The 25,652-nt window shown below is 33.4% G+C and overlaps 1 protein-coding gene and 1 long non-coding RNA gene across 3 annotated transcripts in view; one reads left to right on the forward strand and one right to left on the reverse strand.

The window, feature by feature from the left end:
* The window catches only part of LOC130229009 (glutathione hydrolase 1 proenzyme-like), a 40,123-nt gene that overhangs the window by 4,745 nt on the left and 9,726 nt on the right, over window positions 1-25,652 (reverse strand). Inside the window, exons 9-19 of the mRNA XM_056457981.1 lie at window positions 24,563-24,670; window positions 24,341-24,475; window positions 22,206-22,226; window positions 21,020-21,051; window positions 15,900-16,088; window positions 13,544-13,674; window positions 10,526-10,615; window positions 10,204-10,393; window positions 9,851-10,011; window positions 8,592-8,747; window positions 6,957-7,093 (exon numbers count right to left, since the gene is read on the reverse strand). Coding sequence (XP_056313956.1) covers window positions 6,957-7,093; window positions 8,592-8,747; window positions 9,851-10,011; window positions 10,204-10,393; window positions 10,526-10,615; window positions 13,544-13,674; window positions 15,900-16,088; window positions 21,020-21,051; window positions 22,206-22,226; window positions 24,341-24,475; window positions 24,563-24,670 — 1,350 coding nt within the window. The remainder of the gene's footprint in view (window positions 1-6,956; window positions 7,094-8,591; window positions 8,748-9,850; window positions 10,012-10,203; window positions 10,394-10,525; window positions 10,616-13,543; window positions 13,675-15,899; window positions 16,089-21,019; window positions 21,052-22,205; window positions 22,227-24,340; window positions 24,476-24,562; window positions 24,671-25,652) is intronic.
* LOC130222591 (uncharacterized) lies at window positions 680-4,375 on the forward strand. 2 transcript variants are annotated; one of them, XR_008836515.1, is made up of 6 exons: window positions 680-844; window positions 1,625-1,715; window positions 1,929-1,975; window positions 3,244-3,306; window positions 3,441-3,507; window positions 4,036-4,375. It is a non-coding gene; the product is annotated as an uncharacterized LOC130222591 (long non-coding RNA). The 2 variants fall into 2 exon arrangements; XR_008836516.1 differs by having other exon boundaries at window positions 1,625-1,672.

Consider the following 25,652-nt stretch of genomic DNA (forward strand, 5'->3'; position numbering starts at 1 on the left):
ATCAAAATCCTTTCCACAAATTGAAACTGTTGGGGTTTTTTTTTGGTTTTTTTACTTCAACTGCGGTTCAGAAGTTTCACTTTCATTTAGCAAGATTTCATTCATGAGGCAACCTCTGAGCTACTGCATGCGGGTATAAAGTAAGGACTGATAGGAGAGAGTTGTTTCACTAGACTTTGATACCAAATGGCGAAAAAAGAAACGAACATTTCACAGCATATGCACCAAAGATTTTCGGTGAGGGTGACAGTGTGTTTGACAAGTCTCCAGGAGTTCACTGTGTGTAAGCGCTTAGATATGTGTACTTCATGTCTGGTCCTTTAACTAAAATAGGCATACTCCATATGCTTTAATTTGATTTCTGTTGACGATGGTTATGACTTTAGCATATCTAAAGTACTATTCCACTATTTCATTACGTGGTAACATCCATGATTAATTTGTGTGGCGACAATATTAGCAGGTTCTGCTTGGACATGAATAACATGGCAGCCATTGAACTCAAGTGGAAAAAATCTTAACAGACAACACAACCGAGTGAAACACTCAACACACTGTAAACCCGGATTTTGTGCTTATAAAACATTTTAAGCAATCATTACTAATTATTTATTGTTCTTTAAGAAATTGTGTCATTACTAAATCAAATTAGCTATTTGCACTAATCAGAAGAAAAAATTAGTTTACTTATCATGTTAAGCAGGGACAACTCCCTTCCTTATGTGTTTGTTAGAGAGGGGTGGGGCCTTGATTGGCTGAGGTGACGTGAGCAAAACGCTCAGTGAGTGCCTGGAGCTTTTAGGATGCTGGGTTACCGCGGATTTTTGAAAATCAACATGACACGGTAAGTGTGCAAAGAAGCTTTTATCAGTTTATATGTTTTTCTGACAAAACTGAGAACTGAAAATCCACACTGATGCTGAACTCAAAATATTGTCTCTGCTATGAATATGTCAGTTAGCGCTATTTTCCCTGTCAGTTCACAGTTAGGTTATAATATTATATACATTTGCCTTTTCTGTCTAGCCACCGTTTATAACGTTAACGTTATCTACTGTTTCTCTGTATGTTCACTGTTTAAAACATGTTCCCTGTAAAACGTGATAATTATTACACGTCGTGTTGGTTCGTAATAGTAGCACGAGTCCATGCATGAGCACACGCTAGCAGCTAACGCTAAATATTATAAATCTTTAATAACGCTAAAAGTTTCACATGAAACAGATTTTTTTTTTGTGAAGGGCGAGTTTACATTGGTCCGGCACGTCATTTTACCGATCCCCCTCCTCAACCGCCCTTCTCCCCCGTCCGCTGTTCACTTTCGTTTTCTTCCGTGACTCCCCAACCCTCTTCACTGCCGTCCGCGACACCCCTCCGCCATCCACTGCACCATTACCCCTCGCTCCCCAATTTCATGCGCGACACCTCTCCATCCTCGGGTAACATGCCGGATCAGTTACCCCTATCTGTTCTGAGACCTCTCAAATCACAAATTAAGCACTGCTTAAACTGTATAGAAGTTGAGGTCACTAGCAAAATTGATTTACTTTCACAGTACAGTTACAGTTATAGTTGCAGCTTTTTCTAAACTTTTTCCCTAAAATTTCTTATTTGCCGTTTAAAGATGGACCTTACGTTGCAAAAAAGTGGAGGAGTCTTAACCTGCAATAAGGTGGGTCCTGCTACGCTGGCCTGCACTTTTTACAGTAGATCAGGTATGTTTAAGAATGTAATAACATTTTTCTATTATTATTTTATCTCACTGTTAAGTGTTGCTTACAGTATTTTGTGTCACTTTATTATTTACTTTATTATTACTTCAACTTATTATTTACTTTATTATTATTGACCTATTTTTAATTTATTTGAAGTATTTAGTGATTTAGTTTAGAAATATTAATATTCTGTTTTTTTCTCTTGTTTTGCAGGTGTTCTTGTAATTCAGCAGTGGGAAAGAACCTCAAGCGGGAATTTGGTAACACTTTATAATAACTACACACTATAAATCATTTATTAAGCATTAGCAAATAGTGAATTCTTTATTTGTCAAGCATTAACTCTACGTTGATAAACGTTAGTAAGCAGTTTATAACTTCTTGTTCTTGACTTACAACCACATTTATAATGTGCTTATTAAATGTACTTTTCATACTTTGTTAATTATTCATTTTTCATTGATGAATTAAGTATCACATTATTTACAAACCAGTTATTTAAGAGTAGTTGGCTGTTTTTTAAGATCAGTCAGAATGAGTTAGTAAATTATTAATAAATTATTGAAATCAACATTTATATATCTTATTATTCAGGCATTTACGATTAGTTAATTTTGTATGTTTATAAATGCTTTATTAACTCAACTTCATCCAGTTTTGTGACCTAAACAAAAGTGAAGACTATTCATGCTTTATAAATTGCTTATAAATGACAATTAAAGGCTCAGTTATATTCTAAACAGGAAAAACAACATAAATGACACTATTCATTCCTATTCATTTGAAGATACACATATAAACTGCATCAAATGAAAAATAATTCTTTGCAACCTAATCTAAAATGAAATTACTGTACAGTTTAAACATTGCATCTTATTATATTGTTAAATTATTATATTGTTGTTGTTTTATCCAATTTTATGTATTTTGACACTCCTGTTATTCAGCAATGTTTAAACTTTACAGTAATTTTATTTTTTTAGAAAAGATTGCAAAGATTATTGTTCATTTGATATTAAGCCTTTAACTGTCATTTATAAGGGATTTATAAAGCATAAATAGTCCTCACTTTAGATTGGTCAGAAAACTGCATGAAGTTGAGTTAATGAAGCATTTATTAACATATATAGTAACCATTACTACGTGCCTGAATGATACGATATATAAACATTGATTTCAATAGTTTATTAATAATTACTAACTCATTCTGAATGATTCTAAAAACCCTCAACTACTCTTAATTACAAATGGTTTGTAAATAATGCGATACTTCATTTAGTAATGAAAAATAAATTATTAACAAAGTATGAAAGTACATTTATTAAGCACATTATAAATGTGTTTATAAGTCAAGAATACGCTATTTGTAGCTGCAGTTATAAACTGCTTACTAACGCTTATTAATGTAGAGTTAATGCTTAACAGATAATGAATTCACTAGATGCTAATGCTTAATAAATGATTCATAGTGTGTAGTTATTATGAAGTGTTACCGAAATGTTTGATCAACACAGTCTGTTTAATTGAGATCTTTCAGTTAAAGAGGAGGAATGTTGGAGAGCTCTTGTCAGAGCTTTTACAGCAAACCAAGGTTGGTTCATGTCCATATTTGCATTATTTTTAACAGTTAAATTATTGAAAATTTCCCAAGTGTTACTATATTGTTTGTCTAATACAATGTTTGTCCAACATTATTTATTTATTTATTCATTTATTTATTAACAGACTCAAGAGCCTACAGATTTTGATTCTCCTGGAGGACAAGCCTGCAGACTTCTTTAAACCATGCTTTGTAAGTAACATATTGTCTCAATGGATTTATTAAAGGACCTTGAAAACATTCTTTCCATTAATACATGGTCCTTACATTTTATGAAACGTTCACACTTGGTTTAAAACATTGAAACTTAAGAATAGCAAAACATCTTGTTAAACTCTCTAACATGTCATAATATATTCAACCCACAAGATTGTTTCTTCAGAACACAGTTTAAGTTATTTTTAATGATACCTGTGATTTTTGTGTCCCCGTTTTAAAAGTCAAACTTCAATTTAAAGATAAATTGGCTTTGTGACTATAAATTGAGGGAAAGATGAAGATACACAAGTCTTATAGTTAAATTGGGAATGAGGGTCAATAAGTAAATGCTAAATTTAACATTGTAGAATGCATTAAACCTTTTGCAGTGTAACTGAAGCAAAAGTAAATTGGTCAAAACCAATTCACATATTATCTTTTGTCTCTGTCATTAAAAGTTATTTATTAAACATTATTGATAATTATGTAATGAGAAACATAACTGTTCCTCTCTGTTGGTAGGACTCTGATGATCCAGTCATTCCACCACCTTGAAATCCTATTCTTATTGCAGACAAAGCCTCAGTTAAGATGATCATTGAGGGACAACTTGTGATGGACTGCATCAAAGACTTGTCAAAAGCTGTGCATTCTCTTTGGACTACTATACCCCAAGTCGACGAAGAACACTTTTCTCTTCATCCAACAAATTTCTCCTCATGTTGGGCTACAGTGACTTAAAGCCCAAGCTACAGACATTAAATAATTAAATTGCTTTTCGATTCACTGCAAAATTTGCACAATTGTTCTATTAGCAATGATTGCTAATGCCAGAAAGAAATGTGAATGAAACTTTAACAAAAATAAAAAAAATTGAAAGGTTGTTTGATTCTTTGTGCTTAAAATTGTAAAATTTCAGTGGCATTATTTTTAATTATAATAGATTACATAAATATAACAATTATCATTGCATAAAAGCATTTTTTTACATTATTATATATGTTACGTTCAATTTAATAATCATTTTACAAAACATATCCTCTATAAAATTAGTAATGTGAACTAATGATTTTTAGTAAAGACTACTAATCCAAATTTGATTTGTCTTCTACACCCACTAAAGATTTTCTTTTAATACAGCTTAACCTGTTTAGTTGAATAAATGTAAAAACTAATCTTATTTCGTGCAACGGGTTTCCACGCAACAATCTAGTAAAGTCAACTAATTCGGGTTTACAGTGCAGAGGCCAGCCCGGGTTGCCAGGTTTATCAAGTGTTCTAAGCACTTGATGTGCAGCTCCAATAATGCAAACATCACAACTCGCTGGAGTTATTAGAGTGCTCAGATGTGGGTAGCCATATTTTCAATTGTTTCCTATAAAGATTTTGATTTCTTTCTGATTATTTTCAACTTGTCATAATTTGCTGTTTTTTTCCATCACAATTAGGCAAAGTTAAAGTTCTTATCTCTTTCTCTGAGATTTCTTGCTCCATGCATGCATACATACAGAAGATATGCACCGAAACCATAACTAAGAACTACTTGAACTAGATAGAACTAGATCAGTTCTATAACGCACATGTAATATAATATAATATAATATAATATAATATAATATAATATAATATAATATAATAAAATATAATTTAATATAATATAATGTAATATAATATAATATAATATAATATAATAAAATATAATATAATATAATATAATGTAATGTAATGTAATGTAATGTAATGTAATATAATATAAAATAATATAATAAAATATAATATAAGAAAATATAATTTTATATAATATAATATAATATAATGTAATGTAATATAATATAATATAATATAATATAATATAATATAATATAATATAATAATACCATAATATAATATAATATAATGTAATATAATATAATATAATATAATATAATATAATATAATATAATATAATAATACCATAATATAATATAATATAATGTAATGTAATGTAATGTAATGTAATGTAATGTAATATAATATAATATAATATAATATAATATAATAAAATATAATATAATATAATGTAATGTAATGTAATGTAATATAATATAATATAATATAATATAATATAATAAAATAAAATATAATATAATAATATAATATAAAATAATATAATAAAATATAATATAATATAATATAAGAAAATATAATTTTATATAATATAATATAATATAATGTAATGTAATATAATATAATATAATATAATATAATATAATATAATAATACCATAATATAATATAATATAATGTAATATAATATAATATAATATAATATAATATAATATAATATAATATAATATAATACAGTATAATATAATATAATAAAATAAAATATAATATAATAATATAATATAAAATAATATAAGAAAATATAATATAATATAATATAAGAAAATATAATTTTATATAATATAATATAATATAATGTAATGTAATATAATATAATATAATATAATATAATATAATATAATATAATATAATATAATATAATAATACCATAATATAATATAATATAATGTAATATAATATAATATAATATAATGTAATGTAATATAATATAATATAATATAATATAATATAATATAATATAATGTAATATAATATAATATAATATAATATAATATAATATAATAATACCATAATATAATATAATATAATGTAATATAATGTAATATAATATAATGTAATATAATATAATATAATGTAATGTAATATAATATAATATAATATAATATAATGTAATATAATATAATATAATGTAATGTAATATAATATAATGTAATATAATATAATATAATATAATATAATATAATATAATATAATATAATATAATAATACCATAATATAATATAATATAATGTAATATAATGTAATATAATATAATGTAATATAATATAATATAATATAATAATACCATAATATAATGTAATATAATGTAATATAATATAATATAATATAATATAATATAATATAATATAATATAATATAATATAATATAATATAATAATACCATAATATAATATAAAATAATATAATATAATATAATATAATATAATATAATATAATATAATATAATATAATATAATATAATATAATAATACCATAATATAATATAAAATAATATAATATAATATAATATAAAATAATATAATATAATATAATATAATATAATATAATATAATATAATATAATATAATATAAGCTCTTGACACTGTTTTAATATTCCAAACCAACAGTTATAGGAATCCTTGAGGATTGATTTCAAAATTGGTCTCAAACTATCAAATTATGGCTGAAATCACACAGTGCAAGCCAGGTTTTAAAAACACACTGGAACCGGTGGGTTGATTGAATGAATCAAAATGAATATTCATAGAAACAATCAATTGGAAAACAATAGAAACTTACCTGACTGGAGTTTCCAGAAAGCGGGTCTGACAGATTTTTTTTCTGGGCATCAGCAAAGCGGAAAGCCTCTATGATGCGATGATAGGTCAAAGTCTTATTCTCTGTGGTAGACATACTTTTGTTTGTGAGGTTGAAACCTGGAGAATCTGAAGTCAAATAAATAACGAAATTAAATGTTTTAGGTCTAGCTTTGTTTGTTTTTGAATGATTTGCACGTAGCAAAGCCACACACCTTTAATCTAAATCCCAGTTTAAACATACTGTATCAGTGCATTCAGTCATATTTAAAAGTGATTACATTAGTTATTTATATAAGATTTAATCCGAATTTTTTTCTTTTGTTTTGTCAGTGGTTAGCACTGTGGCTTCACAGCAAGAAGGTTGTTGGTTCAAGTCCCGGCTGGATCAGTTGGTGTTTCTGTATGGAGTTCGCATGTTCTCTCTGTGTTGGTGTGGGTTTTCTCTGGGTGCTCCGGTTTCCCCCACAGTCCAAACACATGGAACTGAATAAGCAAATTTGGCCAAAGTGTATGAGTGTGTGTGTGTGTGTATGGGTCTTTCCCAGTCCTGGATTGCAGCTGTATTGGTATGCGCTGCATAAAACATATGCTGGAATAGATGCCGGTTCGTTCCGCTGTGGTGACCTCTGATAAATAAGGGACTAAGCTGAAGGAAAATGAATGACACTTCTGTAAATTACTGAAAATGTGTTTGAATGCAACCACATTTAGGACTCAAATACTTGATGACAACTGAGTTCAGTTGCTGTATGAGCAGCAGAAACACGCTTAAACACATAAACACAAACTCATCTAGATGGAGGGCAAAGAAGCCAAAAAATGTACCTCAAACTACTTAAAAAGTATCAAGTAACAGTAAAAATATATAAAATAATAACATTAATCATTAAGTGCCGAGATAAAAGTAGAGCATTTTCATTTTATGTTATTTTTAATAACATAAAAAAACCTGACTGGTAGGATCAAAGATTTTCTAAAACAATTATTTTATAATGTGTTTGTTTACACTAGTGTAATTCAACAGCTGTGTGTGTTGCGGTGAACCAGCCTGATCTCACGAGAAAATGAAAGTATTTTACGTTTTGTCAGTTTAGTGGCTAATTCGTACGAATTCATACGAGTTCAGTCGTACAAAATTCTACGATTTTAAAAAGGAGGCGTGGCACCTAACCCCACCCCTAACCCCATCCGTCATTGGGGGATGAGCAAATCGTACTAAATTGTACGAATTAGATCTTATGAATTCATACGAATTAGCCACTAACTCAAAAAGTTACGAATTGCCGTGAGATTGTGTTGGGTAAACACAGGGAAAACTTTCCAAACCAATTGAACCCCATGACATTTTTCATGTAACCGTATTTATGTAAAGAACTGCACAGGTGCACAAATTGCAACAATCCTATCAATAAACACACAGCCTGTCCTGTTTCTGTTTTGAGTCACTTTTCACAGGAAAAGACGAATGCAGGAATGTATTAAAAGTAAAGTTATATTTATAAAACTGAGTAAAGTGAGGGCAGTTTCAAATACTGTAAAAGAACATTTAAACTTATATTTTTATCACTCAGGAAAATGTAATACAATAAAAGTAATTTGTAACTACCTGCTGTGCCCTTTCCCAGGAGTATATTGAGTATCAGAGCGAGCACAGGTCCACCAAATGGAGCAGTTGGAGCATGAAATGTGTAATTACTCACATTAAAGCTCAATGTACTTTCATTTAGCTCGGCCTTATAATGCTTTAGATCTTCAGGTGTGATATTTCCTCCTGTGTTTTCAGAAACAAACTGTCAGAATGATTTGCATACTTAAAGAGCACCTATTTTACCTCTTTTTCCAGATTTAATATAAGTCTTTTGTGTCTCCTGATGGTGTCTGTAAAGTTTCAGCTCAAAACACCCATCAGATTATTTATTAGAGCTTTCAGTAGTTTGTATTTTATAGCTCTAAACAGCTGGTTGCTGTTTTTGTGAACTGTGCCTTTAATGCTAGTCCTCCCCGCCCACAGTTTCCACGTGCCTGTCAGCATGCCTCAATCTCCGCCCTCGGCTATGTCAGACAACAGACAGACATGAAGGAAGCAGATCCTACTACAAATACTACAGTAAGAACTTTACCAATGAGTATTTGATGTGTTTGTTGTGGAGTTGTTGTGAGTCACAAACAATGACGTTACAAAGTTCACGCACACACACACACAGCGCGGACATGCACACACAGTGACAGCACACGAGTTTAGCTTTGCACTCTTTTTGCACGCATATGTGACAGGATACAGGTTAATCTCCACTACTGTATGGATATCTGTTATGTTAATGTACAAAATAAACCTGATTTAACGTCCACAAACCAGGATATCAGTATAAATCAGATAATTGTTCTGACACGCGGCTGTGCTGATGAAGTAAAGCTAAGCTAAATCGCTGTAATTCATTACACACATGCTCTGTTTTTAAACATTTTAACCATGTGAAACTCACTCTTGATCACGTTTGATGATGATTGATGATCCTAGCGAACTGAACACACCTTTTATTCCCGGTTGCACGTCTGGTCTTGTTGATATGATTATACGCGTTACTACGGAAACATGTTAATACGCGGCTGTCAATCAATTCGGTGGAGGGGGGACCACACTCCTACATAAAGTTGCGGTCGATCTGAAAACCGCTCCAATTGGTCCACCGTTTTTATGTTGTTAAACTGAAAAAAAAGGACTGGGTGTGTTTATATAAGCCCAATATGATGGTCTATACACCATACATGCACATATGTCTGCAAAAACAGCTTGAAAAGTAGATGTTTCACCATAGGTGCCCCTTAAGGTCAGCAAAATTTCAAATATGTTATAAGATTTAAGCATGAAATAACCTTTATTTTTGATGGTATTCACTATGTCCTCAGTCAGGGACCCACTGTAAAAGGCATCTGCTCCTTCTTCTGATATGTTCCTGTAGGTTTCAGCTAGTTTGGGAAATCTTATAGTATCATTTTCCTTCAGGAGGGTGTTGTTTGAGTCGCAAAACACTTCACTGAAAAGAAGAGAAAGAGCAGAAGCAAGATGATGTTATTATAAATGCAGACATGATTTTCATATACGTAGTGTTATGATGGTATCCGAGCCAAAGACCTTTGGGCATTTGTTATGTTTATCTGTGGCCAAAATGTATGTGGTTTCTATCTGCTATTTTCTCTATGTTTGCGTGATACATCAATATTCTCACCACAATGCTGTAAAGTTACAATATTTTTCTTTTTTCTCATTGATGGCTCTGGCCAGGGCTTTGCCAATCTTAAACCCCTCTGATGCCAGCTTTATACTAGGCTGAAATAGCTCTTTCCATGGCAGTTTCCCGTGCCTTTCGTGTGCCATTTCATAACCACGCAGTTCTCCTGGTACAGCTATGTACAACCCTGCCGATCAGGACAAAAACAAGGGGAAGAAATATTCAGTTTGCTGTTTACATGGATTCATCAACAGCTTCTGTGTGGACTAATGTGCTTAATAAATGTTGTAAAGCTGTAATCATTTATGGTGGTTTATACCTGCATATTTCTTACAGGTTTTATTGACAAACATATTCTCTGTAGCATTCATTGGGGCAGTTTCTCGAGCATTAATTGTCTCCACCGTTCCTGTGGATAAAGACATTAAACGTTACGTTTTCATTTAACACAGTGAGGTTTACATCATTACTGGATCGCCATCTATATTATATCGCCATCGGTCCTCTATCATTGCTGTCCAAGCAGCTTAGTATTATTTTATCCCAGGTTTTCCATAACCTACTTGTAACATCAATAAAATTACCGCACAGCTTAAACTTAAAACTTAAAATTTGCAAAAACAATAGTTCACCACAGGCTCATTGTGAAAACGTAGCCCTGCGGACATTTCTGGAGACAGCGAATTACATAGGCGGAGGTACGTATGGCTGCATTTCATTTCTTTAAATGAGCGCTACGGGGTGGTGTGATGGCGTTCCTTTTCGCGCTTACCAGCTGACTGCTGACCTCCGTATGGACGGCATTCCGACTGCATCCAGTGTGTCCCGTTAGCGCGCCACGTCCATCGGCGGATTTGAGATGCAGAGAGGAGTTGACCATGAAGATGGGGGTTTGAGTCCGATGAAGAGCGGTTCCAGAAAGCAGGCAAGACAAAAACAGAATCCAAAATATAAAACAAACAAGCGAAAAAAAAAAAGTCAGGCGAGGGCTTTTATTTTTTTGGATTGGTTGGGTTCGGGGAAGCGGGTGGGCGGGTCAATCGATAAAATTGATTGGGTTTGGGGAAGGGGGAGGGTGGGTCAGCCGATTGTTCGCTCAGTCAGTCAGAAAGTCTGTCCAAAAGTGAGTCGACAGCGGCCTCTGGTGGGTTTACGCGAGAACAGCAGGCGTGAATGGCACTCGCGAGGGAAATTTGAGATCTCGAAAAGCATACACAGTGACCTCTGGCGGATTCGCGAAAACAAAAACTGCAGAAAAACGTGCCGCCGGGACGTATTTTGCGGTCTCCAGAAACGTCCGTGGAGGCACGCTTTCAGAATGAGCCTGGGTTGCAATAGTCAGTTTGAGCAAAAACCCAGTGCTTTTAACAAATAAGTGTATTGTGTTTTACAAATATAAATCACATTTTATAAATTAATACAGTCCATCTTAACCCAGGCTCATTCTGAAAACAGTCTCGTGGATGTTTCTGGAGACCTCAATTTATGTAGCCGGAGGTGCGTATGGCTGCATTTAACTTTTTAAGTGAATGCTACGGGGTGGTATGACGGCGTTCCTTTTCGCGCTTACCAGCTGACTGCTTATCTCCGTGTGGAGGGCTTTCCCACCGCAATCAGTTTGTCCAGTTAGTAGTTGACCACGATGATGATGACCGGGTTCGAGTCCGAGGAAGAGCAGTTCCAGAAATCAGGTAAGACAAAAACAGAATCCAAAAAATAAAACGAACGAGTGAATAACAGGGTGATAATGTGGTAAAATTTGTAAACGTGGTAAAGGGCTTTTATTTTTCTGCACGGCTTTTGTAAATTGTTGGTTGGGTTTAGGGAAGTAAGTGGGTCAATCGGTAAAATTGGTTGGGTTTAGGGGAGGAGGAGGGTGGGTCAGTTGATTGGCCGGTCGCCCAGTCAATCATTCAGTCATTCCAGCCTGATCTCACAAGGAAACATAAGTATTTTACGTTTTGTCAGTTTAGTGGCTAATTCGTACAAATTCAGTCGTATGAAAATGTAAGAATTTAAAAAGGAGGCGTGGCACCTAACCCCACCCCTAAACCCAACCATCATTGGGTGATTGGGTGAGTCCTACTAAATTGTACAAATTAGATCGTCATTGAGATGGTCATTTAGTCGGTCGACAGCAGCCTCTGGTGGGTTTACGCGAGAACAGCGCGGGCTCAAACGCCACTTGCAAGAAACATTTGAGATGCGAAAAAGCACACACAGGGGCCTCTCGTGGATTCGCGGAAACAAAAACTGCAAACATACATACCTCCCGGGACGTATTCCGTGGTCTCCAGAAACGTCCACAGGACTACATTTTCCATCTGCATGTAACTGCATGTAGCTCTCATTAAAATGTTTGTTGCTGGAATCTTGCTGTGTAGTTAGGACACCTTAACTAGACCATTACTATTGGTATGCAGAGTTCTAGTTCAGCTCTGAAATTAACACTACAATGTGATTTATGATTATAAATTATCCAGAGAAATTGAGGTGATATTCACATTTATTTTTAGTCTAAAGTGCTTTGCTTGTTTAAGATCGCACTCTAAAATATCCATAAATTAAGTTTTCCATATTTTGTGATTCATGTTATTATTTATTTCTGCTTTTGAATTGCATTATGGGACCTTGATCTTTCTTCCAACAACTTTTAACCTTAAAAAGTATTTTAAAAAGTCTTTTCTGCACATGTGTAGTAGTGTGCAATGTTATATTGTCTGGGTTGGTGTTGTATTGTACACTACAAAAACCTTGTAATATACTGCAGCACATTTTAGGCTATTACACACACTTATTTCTCAAGATATTATTTCTTATTCATTATATTATTTCAAACTACTAACATGTCAATAAAGGCACTTTGTTAAACTGTAGAGTTGAATTATCAACATCAGAAGTGAACAGAACAGAGATCAACATCCCATAATGCTTGATTGCATGATTAATAGCTGTGTCTTTAAAGACATAAACTGAGGTAGTGTATGAGTGTGAATGAGTGTGTATGGTTGTTTTCCAGTAATAGGTTGTGGCTGGAAGGGCATCCACTGTGTAAAAACATATTCTGGAATAGTTGGCGGTTCATTTCGCTGTGGCAACCGCTGATGAATAAAAGGACTAAGCCGAAGTAAAATGAATAAATGAATAAAACTCTTCATACTCCAAAGCTCTCTCAGTTTTTTCTATTATCGTATGTTACACAGGAATATTTAATCAATGTGAAATGTAATCCATAAACATGTGCCTTAATAGGATAAGGTTTTTGTTTCTACAAGCTAAAACAAGAATTGATGCCGGTTTAGTAGAGGCCTGATTATGTTTCTCAAAGTCTTCCTACCGTTTAGAGCATTGTATATGGTGAACACCACTCCACCTCCGATACCCATACTGTGTGGATTAATCACACTCACACACAGCAGAGCAGCGATAGCAGCATCCACTGCTGAACCATTGCGGCTAAGGATATCCCTGCAAATATAGAAAAGGGATTGAAAACAACTAGGGCTTTTGCAGAGGTCAATTATAAACAAAGGGTGGAAAGAGTAGGTTATCCAATAAAAAATAAATAATAAAATAATAATAAAGTTTAAAGCCAAAAAAACTGATGCACATTTGCATTTACATTTTTTCAGCTTTGTAACACACAGACACATGCTAGTTATGCCCAAAGATAGTGACCAATAAAGAGCTTTTAAATCCATTTGTTTGATCATTGTCCTTATTTCATAATGTTACATGTGACCTTGGTGTAAATCATAATGTAACCCAGATTATGAGATGAATTATAACATTTCACTTTTCCTGTTTAAATCTAAACTGTGCATTTTCAGTTTGTGGAGCAATAATAGCATCCATGCCATTTACTGTAATAGCAGACATTTGGAACTAGTTTGAACACATTTTGAACAAAATAACTTATAAAGATCTTGAAGATATATCATATATCAGCGCAATGCGGCGCAAGGCAAGACTTAAATGTTATTGTTAATGTTATTTGCTAGTTTTGGCTTAAAGCAAGTGTCATTTGGATGTTTTGCACCACGCTGTTTAAATAGCAAATGCAATTGCGTTCATTTGTGCGCCCATAGGCGTTCTGGTCTATAAAGGTGGTGTGTTGTTGGCGCGTTGCTATTATATATAAGTCCAGCACAGAGCGCATTAGTTGTGCACCTCGCTTAAACATTACTTAATTACACACAGGATGTGCAGCAATAGACAAATATCTTTACAGAAAAAAAAAAAAAAAAGAATTAAAGTATTTAAAAAAAAAGATTAAAAAATATTACAAAAATTATTTTTTTCTATAAATAAAAAAACAGTACCTCCATGCCTTCTCCATCCCAGGGGTTTTTCAGTTTATTCACAACAACTTGTTTTGGTATAATGTTATTATAATCATAAGTATTATTTATTATCTGCATATTTATATTTGTTTTATCAAAAACAAGAGTAGATTTGTCCGGCTGTCAGGTTTTAGACCATATGAATTTGGATATGTGTAACATACTTCGTTATTATTGTTCATTTATTCCTTTGCTGGAATTTAGAACTGAATTTAGAAAAAGTTTTGAAACAAATATTTGCGCTTAACAAACGAAATTAATTATGTTTAGGCAAATGGATGTTTTCATTGGAGTGTACAACAAAGTTTCTTTATCCACGAAAGAGAGAAAGTGAAAGTAAAGGCCAAATGGAGGAGGCTCATTATCCTCTTGCTGTAGATGCTGTTTAAATGTTTCCTAACTGTCTTGAAGTGTTCAGTTTTTCCACTTACAAAGTCCGCCATGTAAATAGCAAATGCGCTATACAAGATGCAACTGACTCTTAAAGGGAATGGGAGATGAGACTCTGATTGGTTTATTCTCAACACACCCAGAACTCATTAAGAGAATAAGCTCAACCCTGTTAGACCATGCTCTACAGCGCAAAGTGTGTTTTCTCATCTTTAAAATAGCGAAAGTGCATTCTGACATGCCCTTAATGCTTTTGTGCCCTGCGCTTCAGACTTTGCACCTAGACCAGGGGAGTCCAAACTCGGTCATGGAGGGCCGGTGTCCTGGAGAGTTTATCTCCAACTTGCTTTAACACACCTGCCAGTTTCTAGTATATCTACAGTAGTAAGAGCTTGATTATCTGGTTTGTTTAATTAGGGTTTGAGCTGAACTCTCCTGGACAGCGGCCCTCCAGGACTGAGTTTGGACATCCCTGGCCTAGATCGTTAAAATAGAGCCCATAGACAGAAAAGTAAAACATTTTACAATTATCAGATTACGAACCACACAAACAGACATGAACCACATTTTACAGAAATGAACTCTTTCATTCATAAAGGTGTAAAATTTACAAAAAAATAAAACTTTAGTCATGTGTCATCTTAACTGTTTTAGCTATCACCAGGCAGTGCTGCAGCAATCTCAGCATTCATAGTTTCTATGGCTATGTTTTACCCACCTCCGATTATGAACTTATGAAGTTCAGAAAATTTGCCTCAAGACCAGTCAGCCGAGAGAACTGACTCCATCTCAATACATTTTCCTGTTTGCATTTGCACCAGCATTAGGAACTCAACAGTTGTAAAAACACTGAAAATAAAGCTCCTAAATATGCAGAGTCTGGGGTTGCAGAAGCATTGTAAAGCTTACATAATAAATCCCATTAGAAAACATTACCGCAGAGGCTCTCTAGAATCCTACCTTCCAATCTCTGAGCAAGTGTCTGAATCTGCTGCCACTGCTGCTTTAGCGTCACAATTTCCAGTGACTGTCACATTGGGTGTAGTGGGTGTTCCAATGAGTATAGAGCGTGGAGTGTGCATCACAGCAGATCTTTGAGTCGGTGTGAGAAACAAAACCATTGCAACCAAAAAAGCGATGAATATATACCTGAAAGAAGAACAGCAGAGTTTGAGATGTTTTTATCTGTAATGTCATTTGATAATGATTTATTAAACAAACAAAATTCAAATGTTTTTGGTAAATATGTCATATGATCATGTTATTAAGGATAATAAATCCTCTATGTGTGTTTGTGTACAATCTTCATTACCTCTGTGGTCTGCTTCCTAGTAGCTCATAAATGAAACTACCGGTGAAAGAACAGCCAATGACCACCAGTTCAAATAACCTGTAAAACACTTTAATTTATTAATAATATTTATAATCATAGAACATCAACACTGTCTCCAGGGTTCTGTAATATGGTTCTGTAGTTTCCAACTAGCAGAGAAACATTTCTCAGACCACTGACATAATGTCCACTTGAGATTACAAACAAATGTTCTTTTGCTAACTTTAATGTAATATTTGTTCAACGTTTTGTGGTATTTAATGATGTTCTCAAGTTGTTAGCAAGAGAAAAAGAAGTTACAATAAAAGTAAAAGTAAAATGTAAACTTTTTTGTTGTTGTTGTTGTTGTTTTCTTCATAATTATGAAAGATTACATTCAGAGCAACATTCTTGGAGAATACTTTGCTCCTACACTGGAATGTAAACTGTGATTGTTCTGAAAAGATTATCTCAAAATGATAATCTTAGTTAAAACTTGTTTTTTTTTTACCTTATCTGAAGTTATACACTCTTAGAAATAAAGGTACAAAAGCTGTCACAGGAGTCGTCTCTTCTTAAAAGATATAACTGTAATTTGTAGGTGATATATACACTTTAGGGTACTAGTATTTGTAATACTTTATGGACAGTTCACCCAAAAATTTTAATTTACTCACTCTTTAATCCCCCTCAAGTGGTTATAACATGTTTGAGTTTCTTTATTCTGTTGAATACTAAACAATATACTTTGAAGAAAGCTACAAACAATTGACTTCTTTATTGTTTGTTTGTTTTCTTCTACACAGTAAAAAAAATGCAGGGTTCCACACAATTCATTCATGTTTTCCTAACACAAATCGATTAAGTTAACTTAACGCTTTTAACATATTTACAGTCTTAAAAAGTTATTTACACTCTAAAAAAGGAACAGACATTATAAAAGAAAATGGTTTTGATAGTAAATCATACTAAACGTTAACTTTTAAGATTACCTAAATGATTTACACTTGCTAAATGCCAGAATAATGAGAGAATGTTTTATTCATTTCTAGACAGTCAAAAGTTTACACACATTTCCTTGGTATTTTTTAGCTTTGCTTTTAAACTGTATAACTTTGGTCAAATGTTTTGGGTCTCCTTCCACAGGCTTTTCACAATAGTTTGCAGGAATTTTGGCCCATTCCTCCTGACAGAAATGGTGTAACGGAGTCAGATTTGTAGGTTCTCTTGCTCGCACAAGCTTTTTCAACTCTGCCCACACATTTTCTATAGGATTGAGTTCAGGGCTTTGTGTTGGCCACTCCACAACATTCACTCTGTTGTCCTTAAAGCACATTTGTACTAATTTGGCAGTATGCTTAAGGTCGTGGTCTGTTTAGAAGACCCATTTGTGGCCAAGTTTTAATTTCCTGGCTGATGTCTTGAGATGTTGCTTCAGTATTTCTACATGATGTTCTTTCTTCATGATGCCATCTATGTATGCTGTGAAGTGGACCAGTCCCTCCTGCAGCAAAACAGCCCCCCAACATGATGCTGCCGCCCCCATACTTCACAGTTGGGATGGTGTTCCTAGGCTTGTAACCTTTCCCCTTTGTCCTCCAAATGTAACACTGGTCATCATGGCCAAACAGTTCAATGTTAGCTCCATCAGACCACAAGACATGTCTCCAAACATTAGTCTTTTCCCAGTGTAATTCAGCTAATTATAATCTGGCTTTATTGTTGATTCTGGCTTGTTGATTTTCCCATGTTGTCACACAATGAAGCAGTGTGTTTGAGCTTTTCCTTCAATACTATTCTACAGTTGTGCCTCACATTAACTCAAATGTTGTCAATTAGCCAATCAGAAACTTCCAAAACCTTGACCATCATCATCTGAGCTTCTTCAGAGGCAGAATAATCTGATTGTATGTAAACTTGACTGTCAAGAAAAGTTATGACAATTTCTCAAAACATATCTCTCTCATTATTCTGCTATTAAGCAGAACAGAAACACATCTGATAATCCTAACTGCCCTAAAAGAGGACAAGTTTAGTCACATTAACATCTGACTTCTTTTAAATGGTTATGTGCCTTTTTATAAAGTGTATGGAAACTTCTGCTTTCAACTGTATGTGGATTGAACATAAAAAAATTAAGTTGTCCCAATGAAATCTCAAGAATTGTGTTGTTTCAGCTCATTTGAAATACGTAGTTTGAACAGTATATTTTTTTGAGTGTATGAAAAAAATTATTTAATGGTTGCAGTTTTTTAATCTTTCTTTAAAGTATGTAAATAGTGAGTAAATTATCATTTTTGGATAACCTGTACTTAGTTAAAAACCAAAAAGTATTATAAAAGGCTGCCTCTCCAGTGACAGCTTGCGTACATTTATTTCTGAGAGACACACAGCTGGATGAAGATTCAAAACTAGAGATCCATGAGTTGACTGCAGTATCACATCAATTCACAAGTAATTTATTTGAAACAACACAAGCAAACTACTTTAGAAAGAAATAGTTGACCAGCACAACATTTATTTGTTTAACATTCTAAACATCACTGTAAACTCTAAACAGTTAATTTTATTATATTGGAGAGACAGGCAGATAGATAGTTACCTTCTAAAGCAATCCAAGGGACCCGGGAAATTCACATAAGGCTTAATTGCCTCATATCCAAATCTGCTACTCATGTTTACAGGCAAGACTGGACTGGACTTATAAAATCTGTTAGACACAAAATGTTAATGGTATTTCTTCTTCTACATAAAAGTGAACTCTCTGCAATATTTCTGATTGTAAATGAGATTTATTCATAAATAACAGAATGCAACACCCTTCTAACAAGAAAAAAAATCATATTATTAACATGGAAATGCAGATGGATACTTAAAAACAAGGCATTAAGATAATCTAAAATTTAGGATTTGTTAGATCATTAGATCCTGTATTAAGTATCTTTGAAACATTAATCTCTGTCCTGAACTGACCCTGCTGACTCTTATTGTGCTAAATAGTAACTGTATAATTAACAACATTTAAAGGTTGCATTATATTTTAAAGGTACACCTGTTAATAAGCAAGTGACAAGTGATTGCTTCAAACTTACCAGTGTTTCTATAATCCAAGAGATCTTGCAACCAAAGCTGAAACCTAGATAAAAAAAAAAAACAAGACAATGATTAGACTTCTGTGATTCTCCAGAGGTGAATCTGTTTTTGTATGAGACAGTTATCAGATGAAGACAGACTGCTCAAGCCTGTTAGTATTATCAGATCTGCTAAAACTATTTATAAGGTCATACAATGGAAAATTACAAATAGTTTCATCTTTAGCTTTGCACGGAACCTTAAACATGAATAGGGGATGTTAAGATTATTTAAAATAACACTAAACAATCTACTAAATGTTTACATGGGATCCAGCAGTGGCTTTTACACTGGACATATTTCTGTGGTCTCTGTATCTCCTTCAGGTAGTCTTGGGTTTACATGACAGCTGTTTTTTTTTTCTAAATGACCTGTGGGGCGACGCGGTGGCGTAGTAGGGAGTGCTGTCGCCTCACAGCAAGAAGGTCGCTGGTTCGAGCCTCGGCTGGGTCAGTTGTCATTTCTGTGTGGAGTTTGCATGTTTTCCCCATGTTCACGTGGGTTTCCTCCGGGTGCTCCGGTTTCCCCCACAGTCCAAACACATGTGGTACAGGTGACTTGGGTAGGCTAAATTGTCCGTAGTGTATGAGTGTGAATAAGAGTATGGATGTTTCCCAGGGATGGGTTGCGGCTGGAAGAGCATCGGCTGCATGAAACATGTGCTGGATAAGTTGGTGGTTCATTCCACTGTGGCGACCCAAGATTAATAAAGCGACTGAGCCAAAAATAAAATAAATAAATGGCCTGTGTAAAAAGCAATGGTGTCCTCCAGCTAGGCAATCTATATGAAAAAGCATGCATGTCAGCTATTTTTTAAATAATAAATTCATGATATGTTTTGTAGATTTAAATGGGAATCGCTAACTGTATAAATGAAAAACTTTGTAGATTAGCTAAAGCATGCACTGTGTGGCAATATATAAGTGCAAAGTGCAGTATACTGTAAATGATCCACCGCCGATTTGATTTATGTCACTAAATTAAGATGAAATATATGACTGATCTACAGTGAAACCAAATAAGCCCCACACTTTTATTGCCCCACACGTTTGAGTCTATCTAATTTATAGTGTGGATGGTAGAGTTTGTCCAGCTGGACTCTGCACTCCATTAAACACACATATTTCTTGCCAGTTATGCTAATTCTCTTACTTTTGCTTCTCCACTGTAATCCAGTTGATACAGTTTCTGTGAAAACAAATAAGATTTAAAAGTCTAATTTCCTCCTTTCAGTTTCGTTTCTACCTGCTGAAGGTGCGTCTTTTCTTTACCTCCACTAACAGATAATGAAACAGAAACTCCCTCTAGTGGCACTGAGCGTCGTTACAGGTTTATACAAAAAACATTTATTTATTATTTTTTTAAAGTAACATTTCTAATATATCACCTTTCCCACAACACTCTGTAAATATGAGAATAGAGTCAATGAATGTTTTTTAAAACGAGTATTACAAATTGTTTCTACTTAATAGCCATTGAGAGGTTGGGTCTGACATCATATTGTGCTTTGTTTTAATGCACCTTACTTGTTATTCTTATTAAGTTCTAAAACAATTTACAGCACTTTAGCATTCAAATGTAGCTGTAAAGTGCATAAAGGTAATTAATCAGCATAAAACATAAAGGTTTTACATACAGTAGCCTACACTGTCTGATCGTGTTCGCCTTCTGTTTCAAACAAACATCTCCCTCTAGTGTGACTTGTGCATCATTAGAATCACCATCACAATCATCATAATCAACATCAACAACTTTATCACATTTACTGAAGGAGGTTTGTCTGTCCAAGTCCTAAGTTTAGCTGGCTTTATGTAATTTATCAATTCAAAATATGAATTTTACTTTGGTTCATCCTTTGAGTTTAATCACTCTTGATAACACTTATTGTTAATCACACAATAGAACAGTATGAATAACACTTTCAGCACATTTATCTTTAATGATCAAAAACTATGAATTCAAATGCATGAATTAACTCATCAATAATCATATGTAATTTAGGGATTAGAGCATGATTGTTGCCAGAAATATATATTTTTGTGTACTGTCAGGGTTAATATGATGTGCTTTATTTGTTTTTAGAATTTTTAAATACACCTGGAGCACTTAATAAAACCAATAAAAAAAGTTTCCCCTTCCATGCAGACTCATAATTGTGGAAATTGCTCCTTTTTTATGTTCTTGTGTTCTTCTCATTTGCTCGTACGTGCAGTAAAAAACTGCATATTTGATAACTTCTCTATGTTCGTCAATGTTAAATTGAACAAAAAACAACAACACTTGATGACTAGGGTAACAGAAAACTTTATTCATTTTTTTTTTTTTTTTTTGCAGTGCAACTATCAGACTTTTTGGCTTGAGCGTATTTTTCTTGGTCTGTACATTTTAAGTGGATTTTAAATTGATTAAATTGTATTAGAAAGCTAAATAAAAAAGAAAACAGCTGGAATACTGTGAAAATCAGAAACATTCATAGAAAGTGTGTGATATAATACATGGTGCACTCACTGTATAATAATCAACAATAATCACTGTAAAAAAATGCAGGGTTCCAATACAATTCATTCATGTTGACCCAACACAAATCGATTAAGTTACCTTAACACTTTGGTAACACTTTATAATAACTACACACTACGAGTCATCTGTTAAGCATTAGTATAAAGTGAATTCATTATCTGTTAAGTATTAACTCTACATTAATAAACGTTAGTAAGCATTTTGTAACTGCAGTTACTGCTGTATTATTGACTTGTAAGCACCTATATAATGTGCTCAATAATCATATTTTCATACATTGTTAATGATTCATTTTTCATTACTAAATTAGGTATTGCATTATTTACAAACTAGTTTAAGAATAGTTGGTTGTTTTTTAAGATAATTCAGAATGAGTTAGTAAATGATTAATAAACTATAAACTAACGTTTATATATCTTATTATTCAGATATATACTAATAGTTAACTAATATGTTAATAAATGCTTTATTAACTCAACTTCATGCAGTTTTGTGACCTAATCTAAAATGAGGGCTATTCATGCTTTATAAATCCCTTATAAATGACAATTAAAGGCTCTGTTAAACTCTAAACAGGAAAAAAGAACATAAATGACTTTATTCATTTCTATTCATTTAAAGATGCACAAATGAAACTGCATCAAATAAAAAATAAACCTTTGCAACCTGATCTAATATAAAATCACTGTAGAGTTTAAACATTGCATCTTATTATATTGTTAAATTATTATATTGTTGTTGTTTTATATATTTGATGTCGTATTTTGACACTCCTGTTATTCAGCAATCTTTAAACTTTACAGTCATTTTACTTTTTAGATAAGTTTGCAAAGATTATTGTTCATTTGACACTGAACCTTTAATTGTCATTTATAAATGATTTATAAAGCATGAATAGTCCTCACTTTAGATTAGGTCACAAAACTGCATGAAGTTGAGTTAATAAAGCATTTATTAACATATTAGTTAACTATTAATATATATCTGAATAATAAGATATATAAACATTGATTTCAATAGTTTATTAATCATTTATTAACTCATTCTGAATGATCTTAAAAACCATTGACTACTCTTAAATACAAATGGTTAGTAAATAATGCAATACTTAATTTAGTAATGAAAAATCAACCAAATTATGAAAGTACAATTATTAAGCCCATTATAAATGTGGTTATAAGTCAAGAATACAGCATGTGTAGCTGCAGTTATAAACTGCTTACTGACGTTTATTAATGTAGAGTTAATGCTTAACAGATAATGAATTCACTAGATGCTAATGCTTAGTAAATGATTCATAGTGTGTAGTTGTTATAAAGTGTTACCAACAACTTTAACAAATTTATGTGGATTTAACACAAAAAAATTAAGTTGTCCCATTGAAATCTCAAGAATTGTGTTGATTCAGCTCATTTTAAGTTTAATTAATTAATTAAGCACTGTCAGAATTGATATAATAAAAATATAAACATATCTAACCAGCTTGCCATGGCAATTTGGCACTTGGCGAGTGTTCATTTTAGGCCCTTTTTAAGGCTGTATTTACACTGCAGATCTTGATGGTCAATTCCGATTTTGTGACTGTATACGATTTTTTTGCTGACCTGCTTACATCATCTTTTAAAAGTGACTCGTATGCGATCGTCTACATTTACACAGCACACGGCAAAGGCACAATGACCACGAAAAAATGAGCGGGCGCTGACTAACAGCTGATAATTAAAGAGCGCTTTTTCCTCTATTCCTGTATGTAATCTGTTCGTAGCTTTTGACAAACTGTTTTACTATAGTTTATGACAGAAAGGTTCTTATTTGTCCATCTTTTTTTTGATATATAGGCTTTTTTTAAACTTAATGTCATGTCAATGGCGTGATTTATGCACGTGATGTATGCACTAGTTTTATCATAGACTGTAAAATATTTTATATTAGTTTATATTGGTTACGTGGTGGACACTGCGCTCTCTCGCTCTCGTTAACATGCTTAAATACATGTGCTTTATGACAATATTAGAGCTGTTTAAGTCGTCGTGAATGTTCTGAAGTTAAAGTATCGGAGTTGACTTCGTTTACTACGGTTTTTAATGACGCGTGACTCGCATTGACAGGTGAAAATCCGATCTACCTGCTTACACTGCAGACACAAGGGGACAGATCCGATTCATATCGGATACATTTCCACATATGAACAAGGCCTGAATCTGATTTGAGTAAATCGGAATCCTTGTGATTTGTTCCTGCTTACACGTACATGGGCCATATCCGATCTGTGCCACATGGGAGAAAAACATCGGAATTGAGTCACTAGAACAGTGCAGTGTAAATGCAGCCTAAAACACCCAAACAAACTATTGTGGAGCTGTCTCTGTACAGCTGTTTCACTTATAAACACGGTAGACAACTGCAGCATAAACAGAAGCAGCGGTCAGTATCCAGCAGGTTTGCCATCTTTCCTGAAGTCAGATGCAGCACAGATTTTGTCCCCTTCTCGTCCAATCGCCTGAACCACTGAATCTTCAGTATTTCTAACAATGATAGTATGATTCCTCTCCTTTAGACCATCAATCACACCCTGCATTCATAAAACAAAGAGAAACATTTTATGACAATTTGAATCTAATTTGCATCACAAACTTGTAGTGAAGTGCAGAAATGCTACCTCATCGAAGTCATCATCCACACATGTTGCATTTTCTGTGATCTGAACTCTGGGTTGATTAACAGCCTTCGTCAGGTTATAGTCAAAGTACAGGTAGTTCAGGATCACCTGAGATGAGAGAAACAGGTTAAAGACAAATACATTTAAAAATCACAACAACAACAACAACAACAACAAAAAACTCTTTAGTTAAAGCACATTTGCCTGTTCAAAAAATTATGCTTCCTGAAGCTATCTGAAGAATAAATCAAACGTAAATATATTGATCATGTAAAGTTAATCAGTTGTGAAATTGTTGAAATCTCCAGATATCTGTATCACCTGAACAACAGATGTGGTGATATTCGTCCCTCCTTCAGCTCCAACCACCATTCTGAATAAAGTCTTTTTGATTACACACACAAGTTTGTGTCCACTGTATAAGCAACATTTATTCTATTTCTTTGCTAATGTAAATAATTTGTTTCTTTTCATTAAGTGAAGTTTATTTATAAACTAATTTCGAGATGATCACGTGCTTATGATTGCTAGCGGCTGGATCCGCATTATCTAATTCTCAATGCACCAATCAGACGACTCCTAAGCTACTACAAATACCCGGGGTTACATTCCACCGCCATCGCCGTTTTGAAGAATCCCCCATCCACCCCTACTCCTCCTCCTTCTTCCGAGATGGGTGACATGGTGGCCCAGTGGTTAGCACTGTTTCCTCACAGCAAGAACTTCTCTGGTTCCAGGCTTTACAAAACCAGCTGACGTGTCTGTGTGGAGTTTACATGTTCTCCCCGTGCTCACGTGGGTTTTCCCCGGGTTCCCCGGTTTCCTCCCACCGTCCAAAAACATGCAACATAAGTTAATTGACTAATCCAAATCAGCACTATAGACATGCTCCTAGTAAGTAGTTATCTCTTAAGAGCAATCACTATCTGTTCATTAGCTACTACAGCTCTCTCCCTGGACAGCATGCCAAAAAGCTTATAATCAATCATCAGCTAAGTGTGAAAAAAAGCAAATCATCATCTCTAACACATAAAATAACGTTTCTATCTCTGATAACCATTCTGATATTCATTTCAAATGAGTGCATTGA

This window comes from Danio aesculapii, chromosome 1, assembly GCF_903798145.1.
Source record: "Danio aesculapii chromosome 1, fDanAes4.1, whole genome shotgun sequence".
Taxonomy (NCBI): domain Eukaryota; kingdom Metazoa; phylum Chordata; class Actinopteri; order Cypriniformes; family Danionidae; genus Danio; species Danio aesculapii.